The sequence below is a fragment of the Schistocerca nitens genome, chromosome 1 (assembly GCF_023898315.1).
Source record: "Schistocerca nitens isolate TAMUIC-IGC-003100 chromosome 1, iqSchNite1.1, whole genome shotgun sequence".
NCBI lineage: Eukaryota > Metazoa > Arthropoda > Insecta > Orthoptera > Acrididae > Schistocerca > Schistocerca nitens.
The window spans coordinates 1,133,423,173-1,133,436,478 of NC_064614.1; the positions used below are offsets into that span (position 1 = coordinate 1,133,423,173).

The following is a 13,306-nucleotide window of genomic DNA, read 5'->3' on the forward strand; positions in this document are numbered from 1 at the left end:
CAATATTGTGGTTCCCCATTTCTTTTTGCAAAATATCTGTTGTGAAGTTACCCAAGTTCTTATTGTTAGTCATCACAGTGCTAGCAATCATTGTTAATTCCATTTTCACCTTGGCAATTTCCACCTCACTTCTTTCACTAATTTCGGTTACCTGTTTTGCTCTGTTCTTCGTGTTGTCTTGTACAGAGATTAGCTGTGTGCTGAGCTGGTTGTATTTCTCAGTGCAACCTGTTAAAACTACTTGTACCTGCAGGGTTATTAGTTTGTGCTTGCGACACCATTCCTCATGTCTTGTGATCTTCTCATTCCAGTAAGTGATGAATTCTGCTTGCTGAGCTTTTACTTGTCTCCTTTCAGCTGCATTTCCAGCTGTGTTTTCGTGTATCTTTTCTTCTATTCCTTGCAAGTAGGATGTGTTGTCCTCCATCTTTCCCATTATTGTTGCTAAAAGCTTTTGCGTATCTAAACACCCTTGGCTTCCCGTAATTGTCTTTATAGTTACCTGATTTGTCTTATTTCCTTTAATTTGTAAGTCTTCCTGCCTCTGTTGTGAAATTAATATACTACTGTCTTTCACTCCCTCTGTCTCATCCATCAAATAAGACACTCTTGCACTACTTGTCATTTCTGCAATTCCTGAATCTACAGCTACTTTCCTCATGGCCACTTATTCTTCTTTTATTATTTTTATTCACGACTTCTGCTACTTTTTCCTTGTTACATTGATTCTCATTTTCTGACATGGTACATTAGTGTATTCACATCCACAGTTTTGAAGTAAATTATTACAGTGGTGCCAGCAAGTATATTAGGTTGGTGCACAAGTTCATAGCATTTTTGTTTTACTTGTTGCTATTGCAGTGGCAATGGGTCTATGTATTGATAGTCATCTTTTGTTTGTAGTTCAGTGTTGCTATTCTAGTTTACACATAGTCATTTGAATTAGTGAGTGGGGCTGTGGACACTAGAGAATTTGGGACATTTTCAATATGTTCTTCTGTTTGAGTTTTACAGAGGGGTTACAGCAGCCACAGAAGCCAGCAACATTTGCACTATGTATGGGGTAATGCAAATGGGCAGAGCACAACAAGAAATTAGTTTCCTCATTTTGAGGAGGATCATTTTGACATTAGTGACTCTCTATGTTCAAGAAGGCCTTCGGAATTTGAAGAAGATCATTTAAATGCCTTATCCGCAGTAATGTGCATCCCAAACAAAGCAGCAACTCTTCATACAAAGACCTGTGTGCACCCTCAAAAGATAATGTTATGCGTCTGGAGGAATAGCAAAGGTGTTGTGTACTTTGAATTGCTTCCCCAAGATGTAACCATCACTGCATCATTGTTGACATTTATTGTCAACAAGTGAGAAGTTTCTCAGACACAATCCAAGAACGACGACCGAGAACACTACGAAGTGATGCTATTCTGTAACGCCTACCCACATTTCACTAAACGGAAAAAAAAAAAAAATTTCACCTTCTCCACACACTATGAAACAGCCTCCAAGGAACTTCCTTCCGGGATGAAAATGCAGACTGAACTTCGCTTGACAAGTCCTTTGCCTCAAAACTACGTGATTTCTATAATTGCGGAATCTAAAAGTTACCACAATGTTGGCAAACTGTTGCAAATAGTGAAAGATAATGTATTATTGATGAATAATGTTTCTGTTGTGTTTATTAAACTTACAGGAAAAATGCTAAGAATTTATGTACCAACATAACAGCTAAGCGGTAGTTTAATTCTTCTTCTTCTTCTTCTTTTTGTGAGTATAACTGAAGTAAGTCTCCCACCACACAGTCCAGTGGCCAACTCACTGTCAGATCCCTTAAAATTAAATATCGCTCAAAGCAAATGCTGGGATGGATCCTTTGAAAGGGCATGGCTGACTTCCTTCCCCGTCAGCATTGAGAGCCTCCACTTTGTGTACTATGCCACGACACAGTTTTCAGATTTGATAATCGCAGAAAGAGACTGTACTGAACTATGCAAGGTAACAATAGGGATGTACCACAGATGAGCAGCGATTGTTACAGACATGTTCAGGGGAAGTGTTGTATGTGTGAAACTTCGGAAACCATCATCAACTAGAATAAAAGACAGAGTATAGAGGAACGAGACATCATATAACAAGACATCAATGATGGTAGCATTACTGGTGCAGTGGGTTCCATGTGGTATTTCTGTGGTAGGCATTGTTAAGTAGAAGTACATTTTGTGCTTCTGGCAGAAAAGGCAATAAACACAGAATGTTCTGGATGCCAAGACTCACCAGGTAGTGCTTGCTTGTAGTCCACTCTCTGGTAGGGATATTGATCACAGTATCCTTACAGGCTTCACATATTGCCCTTCTGGGAGCTGAATGTGATTCAAGTTTATAGTTTCTGTGGTAGGCACTGTTTCTTAAAAATCTTTCCTGTTGTTATGTGTATACTAAGGACGATCTTCATCATTTTGAATTATGTTGTAAGGTATATAATTTTTGAGTGCCTGATGGACTGTTAATTTAAACATGAGCCACAGTTCTGCTATTGGCCACCGCTTGAATCAGATGTTCTAGCTCCTGCCTAAGAAATTATATAACCTCATTCTTATTCATTTTACCGAACATGTAGACTTTCTGATAATTTTGTCATTTGTATGTTGGTTATCTGGTGTTGATGCAACTGCGCAGTGATAATTGGTTACAGACACTATTTGAGCATTCTTGCATAGGTTAGGTCTGTTAGCTTTCAGATGTCTTGTATATTTCCATTTTGGGAAGGATGCTGAACCAGTGCTCTATGCAATATTCATAGAAACACATATGAAGGGAACAGGTTTTCTGTGAAATTATCAGTTACTTTTACTGTTGAATCTGGCTACTAAAGGAAAGGTGTAACTACAAATTTTATCTCATATGTGATGGTTATTTGTGCGCAAACCATTTCCTCTGCAGACTCAGTTTCTACCCCAGTTGACTTAAGACCCTTGTCTACTGCCAAAATACACTGTCACCGGTCCTGAGAAATCTATGTTTTTGGTAAACACATTTGCTGTACTTTCTCATTACTATCAATTTCTGGTTTTAAACCGAGTGAGGTGGCGCAGTGGTTAGCACACTGGACTCGCATTCGGGAGGACGACGGTTCAATCCCGTCTCCGGCCATCCTGATTTAGGTTTTCCGTGATTTCCCTAAATCGCTTCAGGCAAATGCCGGGATGGTTCCTTTCAAAGGGCACGGCCGATTTCCTTCCCCATCCTTCCCTCACCCGTTGTTGACGGGACGTTAAACACTAATCTCCTCCTCCTGGTTTTAACCAACTCTTGAGACAGAGTAGTGTGTGCACCTCATTGCTTTTAAATTGTCCTTCAACTTCGGGCACTTCCTTCCAATAACTTCTACAATATATCACTAACATTCTGATATCTTCATCTGTGCGGTAGTTTTATTGAGGTTGATGTGAGTATTTTGGAGCCTCTATAACAACATTTATTCTGACCGGATGGAGAGTCACCTATCCTAAAAATAAAATCTTGTATGTGTTCCACGCACAGTAAACTACACTGGTAGACACCTGTTGTATGTTAATGCATTCATAGTCTATTTAGTGCAATACTGTAACTGTCAGCTCTGTGGCACAAGTCTAGGAAGTGACAGCATAGCTTATCACAGAATTCCATGATCTTTTCGGAAACAGTAAATACTACAGATTGCAAATTTCATTGAGACACTATAGTCAGTACTAGTTGTTTTCACTTTCTGTATTAATAGTTGCAGAGAAGATACTAGCACCTCTGAACCCAGGCAACAGGCATTATTTGCTTTGCTGTGGGTTATCTGCAACTGGTTGCACCTTATACCTCCAATTGATGCGAGGACGACCTCTTTTATACTTCGTAGTTAAAGCTTAAGTATAACTCTAGCCGTAGCTTCACATTTAAAAGACCATGCCCAATTATGGATTGGACTGTGATTTTCTCAACATGTGAGTGATCTGTTGCTCCAGAACTGGACTTAATGCACATGAGAATCACTACCTTTCCCTTGGCATACTGCCTTCTGTTCTCAATTTCTAGAATTACTTTGGAAGAAACTATAGCAAACATATCAGCTGCTGCCGTGATGTAACACTTTAAATAATGGCATAAATGGCCAGTTTACTAGGCCTGATATTATTCTAAGCGGCCAGTCTCCAAAGTATTAATGTTAGCCCCCCCTTCCCCTGCCGACATACACACTGAGTGTATATGGTTCTCCTTCCTATCTCTTGCCACCATTTTTCAAAGGAATACCATTGTTTACTGTATCTTTAAATTACGAATGCTCAATAGATCCAATCCTCCTGCATCTGCTTTGCCCTGACGTGGGATGTAGATGGTTCTCCAATCCTAAAAGTGTATCTGCACTTGCTCATTTTCACTGTAACTTTCAAACACACTTAATATATGTGATGGTAAGAGGGAAGAGTGCTGTATATCAGGCTGTTCTCATAACAGCTTCCTCTGTATGGATTATCTAGGCCTGCCACTGACATGCCATCAACAATCAACTGGATGAACATATTGCAGTTCAGTCCGTACACGCAGTTGTTTAATATAGAATAATACCCTGGACTTACGCAGTAGATGTGACTGAGTGACAGCCATGTAAGTCAAATTTGCATAAGTAGGGGTCAAATTTTGCACATAAATACATACAAATTATGTGTAATCGGGGCCAGAGAGTAAAGAAAACAGTATAATTAGAAGAAAATCAATTAATGTTCAACTATACAACAAATTATATTACTGTACAGTACTATGCATTGTGACAATGTAAACCAAAGTTATTGTGTCATTGTTGTTTGTTGTTGTTGTTGTTGTTGTTGTTGTCGTCTTCAGTCCTGAAACTGGTTTGATGCAGCTCTCCGTGCTACTCTATCCTGTGCAAGCTTCTTCGTCTCCCAGTACCTACTGCAACCTACATCCTTCTGAATCTGTTTAGTGTATTCATCTCTTGGTCTCCGTCTACGATTTTTACCCTCCATGCTGCTCTCCAATACTAAATTGGTGATCCCTTGATGCCTCAGAACATGTCCTACCAACCGATCCCTTCTTCTAGTCAAGTTATGCCACAATCTCCTCTTCTCCCCAATTCTATTCAGTACCTCCTCATTAGTTCTGTGATCTACCCATCTAATCTTCAGCATTCTTCTGTAGCACCACATTTTGAAAGCTTCTATTCTCTTCTTGTGCAAACTATTTGTTGTCCATGTTTCATTTCCATACATGGCTACACCCCATAGAAATACTTTCAGAAACGACTTCCTGGCACTTAAATCTATACTCGATGTTAACAAATTTCTTTTCTTCAGAAACGCTTTCCTTGCCATTGCCAGTCTACATTTTATATCCTTTTGTGACATAGGAGGCTTTAAATCTAACGTCATCTGAATTGTCATTTTTTTTTTTTTTCTTCTCACCTGAAATTTTCTCGTAGCATGCCAGTAAATTTTTTATTCCCCTTTATAGCAGAATTTGTTGGAGTCTGTTTTTTTCTAAAGTTTGTAACCCTTTTGCACTTGAAATGAGGAATTCTGTGAAGTTTGCAACTGTCATTTGATCTTCTGATTTAGCTTGGTCTAAAGAATCAGGTTGTTCAATGTTTTGCTCTCGGTCATGCACTTCTGTAAGCTGTGTGAATCCAGTACTTCTTGAACATAATCACCATCTACCTCTAAATTTATTTGTCTGGCAAGATTGACCACTTCTTCAGTCACATGAATGGTTTTATCAGGATTTGGTGCTGATTCCCCCTGGGTTCTATTGATGAAAAATGGACAGTTTTTCCAGGGAACATTTACGTTTTTTTGTGAAACTTAGTTCCTAGATTGTCTACTAATTCCCATAGTATCCAAAATATTGAATTGCTTCCAGAAATCTCTAAGAGAGCTCAGTGTTTGTCTCATAGCTTAATGTGGATGCACAGATGATTTGTCTCGTGTAGTGTTTTAATGACTCCTTGGTCGATTGGTTGAAGCAAGCTGGTTGTTTTCGGTGGCAAAAATATAACTTTCACACATGGATTGAAATTGGAGTAATGGGTGGACGGCCTGGTGCATTGTTGATTAATAGCATCCCTTTAAATGGGATTTGCTTTAGTTGGCAATAACATTAGACTTAAAAAGTATGAAGTGATGATCAGACCAGTCCTCAAAAGGGAAGCTGTTACCCAGACTTCAGCATTTGACTACCAAATCATGGCAATCCAGCTTTAGATCTATTTTTTAAAGCTCTTGGAGTTTCTGAGTGATAAACTAAGAGAGGTTTTAATTTCCAGTCACCATCTGCATTCACGGCAACAATCACTGTCAATTGATTTTTGGGGTCTTTAAAATATGGGTAGGTTTTCTCTTGTGCATGATAAAAGTTATTTTAGGCATCTTCTTCTGGAAAAGACCAATCTCATCTACTTTGAATATCATTTAGCTGTTATAGCTACCCTTTTTTATAAGTGACTTGAGTTTCTCTGGATAGAACAATGCAGTGTTTGTATCAACAGATGCTACTTCTCCACTTTCTACCCTTACTGTGTCAATTATAACGACTTTTGAACAGCTTAAACCAACTGTTACTAACTTTAAACATTTCATCTTGGCCACCTCCAATACTACTACTTTCAGTCTCCAAAAATCAGCTTAGCTTGAAAGCACACTGTATTCTGGTGTAGAGGACAGTTTTTCACTCTTACTTGATTATCACACCATAATTGTAAAATTGTTTCCGTCTGAGTAATAATGCCGTGATATTTACAAGTGATACTTGAATTCAAAAATTTTAGCATTTTTCTCAGTTTTGAGGACTTTTCTCTTTACCTTTTGTAATTGTTCTGACTGCTGATTCTAGTACATCAAACTTAATTTTTGCATCATACTCTTTGATAATATTAAGTTTATGTTCCAAAGATAATGGTTTCTTTTCTTGCTTGAAGCAAATGAGTCAGTTCTGCTTTGTTTGTATGATGTAGTCGTTCGGGACATCTCCAGGTCAGCAGATTATATATTTAGCTTTTCCTGTGTTACCTTAGTAGTATATAGGATGTTAAAAAAAAGGGTCAAATACTTTGAGAGGTGGTAGTACTCATCGAAACAAGGAAAAAAAGTCCAATAAACATAGTGCGTACTTTCTGAAATAAACATGTGTTTATAGGAAGGGTTGCGCGATGCCTAGTTGTGGATATTATCACGGGCATTTGATTGGCACTCCGTCAAATGTGTTGGCAGGGTATTACGTCGTAATACTCACAGTACTCTACCTACCATTAGGTGGTCTGTAGTCAGCTGTGTGATTAGAGTTGTATTGTAAGCTGTGTTAGTTTTTGTCATATTGCTGTGCCTTATTGTACAGTACTGTCAACCCTGGGTATGTATTGTGGCTTTTTACCTCCTTCCAAATGCTGAGTAACTTATGTGTTATTGCGCTGCCTGTGCGTACAAATCGTGTAGTACATTTACATTTTCTCTCTTCCAACACTTGTTAGCAGTGGAAGCCCACTACTTGACAAGTGAAATGATGGATATAATATTGTGCTTTGGTTTTGCAAATGGATGTAGCCTGTGAGCCTGTGCCCTCTATGCTGAAAAATTTCCACAGCACAGAGTGCCCTCTGATAAGCTGTTCGGCAGACTGTTCCAACACAAGTGTCCTTGCCCCTCAGAAGATTGACAGTGGAAGGCCCCACACAGTCCACACATCTGGCATGCAGGAACATGTGCTATGTTTGGTGGTTTGGTGGAAGAAACCCAGGGACCAGTGTGCAAAAATTAGCAGCACCAGCAGCAGGAGGTGTGCCTCACTCTCTTGTCGGAATGGAGGGGGGGACGTCGTGAACAATTACTGTACTCATATCATCTACAGCTCATTTAGACCCTCAGGCCACAGGATCATCATGGCAGATGGTGGTTCTGTCAATGGCTGTTGCAGACATGTGCCGCAGATCCGCTGTTTACATTTTATTTTCAGTCGAGTCAGGATTCACAAGAGATGGTTTTGTGAATTTCCATGACAGCAGTTATGGGCAGCCCCAAGTACTTCAGGAAAGAGGACTCAACACCGATTCTCAACCATTGTATTTATGGGCAGGTGCGTTTGGCGATAGATTAATAGGGCCATACATCTGAGATCTGGAGGCAGCCTTGCCTGTGGCTCTAGAGCATGCAAGGTGCAGTCATTGGCAGGTTGTGGCTCACATTGGGACACATGATGCATGTCGCATGGGCTCTGAGACCATCCTCAGTTCGTACAGGCAGTTGGCAAAGGTGGTGAAAGCTACTGGCCTCGCCTGTGGGGTGCAAACAGAGCTTGCAGTTTGCAGCATTGTTCCCAGAATTGATGGGGGTCGTCTGCTTTGGATTTGAATGGAGGGTTTCAACCAAAGGCTTTGTCAACTTTGTGAAGGTCTTGGCTGCGGGTTTCTAGATCTGTTTATTGGCACATGGTATATTTGTAGGCTAGGTGGTCGATTGAGGTACACTCTGATGAACACTCAACATTTTATGTGCATATAGATACATGAGACTATGTTCAGAGTAAAGGCATGTTGACTGCCAAAATTTTATGAATAAATAGTCGAAGTATTCATGACAAAGTTCCTGAATTTACTGCTCTCCAAGAAATTTGTCACACTCAAATTAATTTTGGGAATGAGAACTGGTTGAAAGCCAACATAGGAAGCTCCAACGTATTTAACAAGTTGTGGAACATTTATCTGAAGGCTCATCGTTCAACCATTGCACAGAGTCCTGTGTGGGCACTGTAGTAATAAGGATCCCTGGTAAAGAGAAACAACTGAAAGAGTTGGAAACAAATAAGCTGCCATGTTCAGATGGAATCCCAACCTGGTTTTACAAATAGTACTCTGGCTTTGGCTCCTTACTTAGCTAGCATTTATTGCAAATCACTCTTGCAGCACAAAGTCCCAAGCGACTGAAAAAAAGCGCAAGTGACTCCTGTATATAAGAAGGGTAAAGGAAAGGACCTGCAAAATTACGCATCAATATCCTGAACATGAGTTTGCTGTAGAATTTTAAGGACCTATTCTGAGTTTAAAGATAATAAATTTCCTAGAGACTAAAAAGCTTATGTTCCTGCATATGGTCACTTGTATAGTATGTATCTAGATGTAGATGCAGAACCTATCAAACAAGCTCCATGGATGAAATAATTCCACATGAAAAACGTCCGAACCTGTTATAAGCTGAACACTGTATGGGTGGAGTAGGCAAATAGATTTGCACAGCACTCAGACAGACAGAACGCGGAACTTCAGATTTGCATAAAACCGGGTAGTATAAGTCAGGATACTACTGTATTTCAGGTACCTTTGTCAGAATAGTTTACCCAACATGCTTAATTGTAACAGCTTTGTTCCAACTTCAAGTAGTTTTCAAATGTGCACAAGTTAAACCAACTCATTCTGAGCCTGTGAATAGTATTCACATTGGGGTTCCATTCTATCTAATATATACGAATGTGTATCACAAAGTTATTCTAAATAAGGAGAGTCATACAGGAACACTGGGAAATAATATGGAATGGCAACAGCAAACAAAAATATAATTTAAGTCTCAGAGTGTCATAATATGTACCAGAAGAAAAAAAAAAAAAAAGTATTTTAATGTGACTTGTCAGATTTAGTTTATGTACTTCGGCTTTACGGAACGTCCAGATTATTCGGTGCTGACATCTCCCATGTGCAGAATACATGATCTAAGGGGTCAGCTAATGTTACAGAGGAATTGTGTGAGAAGTTGTTCGTAAATTGTTTCATCTTAGTCCATAAATTATCTTGAATTTACACCTTTGAAATTCAGTTGGAAAAATACTCTGAAAACAAGGTCGTCACATTTTTGTTAAGTTGATACCAAGCAGACTAACTTAATTCAAATCATACCTAGTGGATCTTATGCCTTTGTACATTATGTGTTCATCCATAAAATCATTGGTGTTCATGGTGAACTATAACATCTGCTTAGCATAACATCCATCCTTTGCACAAGACATATATGTTACCAGTTCATGTGGAACTGGTTGTTATCCTGGGCCAGAGTACCTGAGTCCCTACATGTAGATCAGTTCAGGTCTTGTATATGGAACATTGACTTTTCAGTGACAAAATGACATTCTTCTAGTATCAGTCATATTAAATTGTTGTTGAGCGATGTGACAAATATTTCATTATAGGTGGACTGAATTGTCAGTCTTGCTGTGTTTTGTTTTGTTTTTGATCATTCATGTTATCTGATTTTTCTTTTATTTGTTCATTTCAGCAGTTGCTTACACGGTGACAGTATGATTAATAATCTATTTGTACTGCAGCTAGTAATACCAAGGCCACACGGTAAAGGACTTGGCCAATATTATTCCTAAAGTATCAATAAACTAAAAACACATGATGATTTGGTACATTTACATTGCTTGAAACTTATTAGATTAGTCACACTTACAATACTGATGTAGCTGCATCCTTGAAAATGTTTTTAGAATGGTCTATACTGTTCAGTTCTACGTTATATAATAATGCACACCTGATTAGATACCACATTCTTGTTGTTCGCACTAGCCACAACAGTGGATAGTCCATGCCCTAGAATTTTTTTAGGGCAATTTCTGAACATCCTGTGTATTCACCCCCATCCCCAACCCCTTCCCCACCTACCATGTGCACATTTTCTGCTCAAAATGCAGTTAAAATATTAAGAAAGATTGTAAGAGAGCCATTTAAGTGTCTGGAAACAAAGAGATCGAATCCCAATTGGACCAAGGATTTTTCAGTCTGCATTTTAACTTAGCCTTCAAGTTTCTACAATGTGGGAGAGTTGCCAGAAACGACACAAGCCTTGGAGTCAAAGCTAAACTGTAAGTCCCCTTTTCCTGATTGGATGCCTGGCGTAAGTTAGGGGCACACATCTCAACGAATTGGAAGACTTGCAGCAGGCCATTGAGCCACACTAAGTTGTTGTTGTTGTTATTGTCCCCTTGAAACCCGTACATGACTCTTCTCAAATCGGCGCAAATCCTTGGGGTCCTGGTTGATACTTGCAGTTGCACCCTTTTTCATCATTTTTCAGGGTTTCCTGTAAAAGATTTTTTTTTTTTTTTTAAATATATATCCTTACTTCGAAGAGAAGTCCAGTTTATGTTTCCTGAAATTACTTTCCTTCAGTTCAGTTTGTGTATATTGTAATCTTGAAGCACTGGGTTTCGACTGAGCCCACATTTAGTTTCAGCTGTTTTTCCTGGATTCTTCTGGAAAACTTCAAAAATGTGTTTTCTGTAGCATATCAGTCACCTGTTACTGCCCTACATTCACTGGGTACTATTGTGAAAATGTGCCCACTTGCAAAGCTTATTTGGTTAATGCCCTGACAATATTGGCTTTATTCACTTTCCCCCTTTTGTTGGATAGGCATAACTTTGAAAATATCTTTTTATCTCCGAGTCCATGTTCACACAGGAGCCCTTCCTATCAGAAGACTCAGTTAAATCCCGAGAGTGCATTGAATATGTTGGTGTGCGCAGTGGGTGTTGTCCTCGGCCATTCCCTGAGTATGATATTATTTTATTTATTGCAAAGGAAAGAGGGCATTGTGTTGTGTTGTTTGGTTTGTTGCAGACTGTCTTAGTTACTTTTGTGGCTTAACTTGTACCAAATCCCAAATCCTGGCTGTCATATTTTTGCTTCTGTGCTATGGTTGTAGAAATCCATATTGTAACGGGGATTTCATTTCTGTAGATTAAATGTAATTTTTCCAATTGGTTCTGCATCCCCCATAGAATCTAATGTGGGTTGCAGGGAACCATGATTATTACAGAGTGAAATTTTTCACTGTGTTTCAGCTGGTCATGGTCTTAAGTGGAAGGAATTTTGAGTACAGTTAATTTTCAATGTCTTTTTTGTCATTAATTCAATTGGGGTCTCTTCAATTTACCAGTAGTACTTGGGTATTAAAACTGTATTAACTACCTATGTTAATGCTGAGTATGTGAAATTTTGTAACATGAAGATGCGACAACCGCCCACTCCTCTCCCAATCCCCTGACTCCCATAAGTTTAAGAAACGATGAAGTGTTTCAATCATTTGTTCTACTGTTGTAGCTACTTGGACAATTGTAACTTATAATTGAATATTTTGTATTTTTTTTAACACTTATTGATGTTTTTCAGCCGCCTCTATCCATGTGACTACTGCAACAAATCCTACAGCAATGCAGGCTCATTGTCCAAACATAGACGAACGAACTGTCCCCGTCTACATGTCAGTAATGTTGAACAGACAGACATGGAACCAGAAACATTGGACCAAGAGGATGAAGATGAGGACATAAAGCCTGTGTTACAACCTCTTGTAGTGCTTCAAGAAGATGGGGATGATGGGACGCCTGTCGCAACCAGCAACGGCCCAGTTACCATTCCAACTGCAACTACTAGTTTTGAGAGACATCCATGTGCTCTGTGCCCAAAAGTATTCCGTACACCCAAAGCACTTGTAGTGCATCGTGGCTGGCACGCTCGGTCGCCTAGGCCGTCTCCACCTCAGCTGCCTTTTGCTGACAGCTCATCTCGCCCAAAGGATGATGGAGATGGACGCTCCTACACATTAATGGATGCCAGTGAAACAATGGATGAAAACAGACTCTACAGGTGATGAAATGCAACTTTGTAGAAATATTTCGGCAAATCATGTAGAAATAATTGGTTTGAGACAGCCACAGAACAGATAAGACATCAGATAAATTTGCATCCAGAATAAATATGTAGTTACCAGTAAACACTATGACCAACACAAATCTTTATTCACAGTGGTAATTGTTAACAGAGCGTTATTGTATGTAATTTCATAAGACTACAGAATGCCAGGACACATAAGGGATGAAATTTTGTTGCTGCTGCTGCTGCTGCTGCTGCTGCCGCCGCCTTCAGTTCAAAGACTAATTTGATGCAGCTCTCCATGATTGCCTATCCTGTGAAAGCATCTTCATCTCTGTGTAATTACTAGAGATGACATCCATTTGAAACTGCTTACTACTTGGATTCACTCTACACTCTTCCCCCCCCCCCCCTCCTCCCCCCTACACACACTTGCCTAATTTAATTTGATTGGATTCCATTACCTTTGTTTTACATTTTCATGGTCACTGTACACCCTGTTTACAAGTACATTCAACTGCTGTTCCAAGTCTGCTGTCTCTGGCGGAATTAGTAGCATCGACATGCTCAAAGTTCTTATTTCTTCTTGCCGAACTTTAATCCCTTTCCCAAATTTCTTTTTGGGTTTATTTT

The 13,306-nt window shown here is 39.3% G+C and overlaps 1 protein-coding gene across 3 annotated transcripts in view; it reads left to right on the forward strand.

Annotated features, from left to right (window-relative positions):
- Window positions 1-13,306, forward strand: part of LOC126199489 (zinc finger protein 91-like) — a 177,724-nt gene that overhangs the window by 119,662 nt on the left and 44,756 nt on the right. For all 3 annotated transcript variants that reach the window (XR_007540164.1, XM_049936412.1, XM_049936420.1), the window contains one exon: window positions 12,191-12,667. Coding sequence is in view for 2 of the 3 variants with exons in the window: in XM_049936412.1 (XP_049792369.1) it covers window positions 12,191-12,667 (477 nt within the window). In the remaining variant the exon portion in view is untranslated. The remainder of the gene's footprint in view (window positions 1-12,190; window positions 12,668-13,306) is intronic.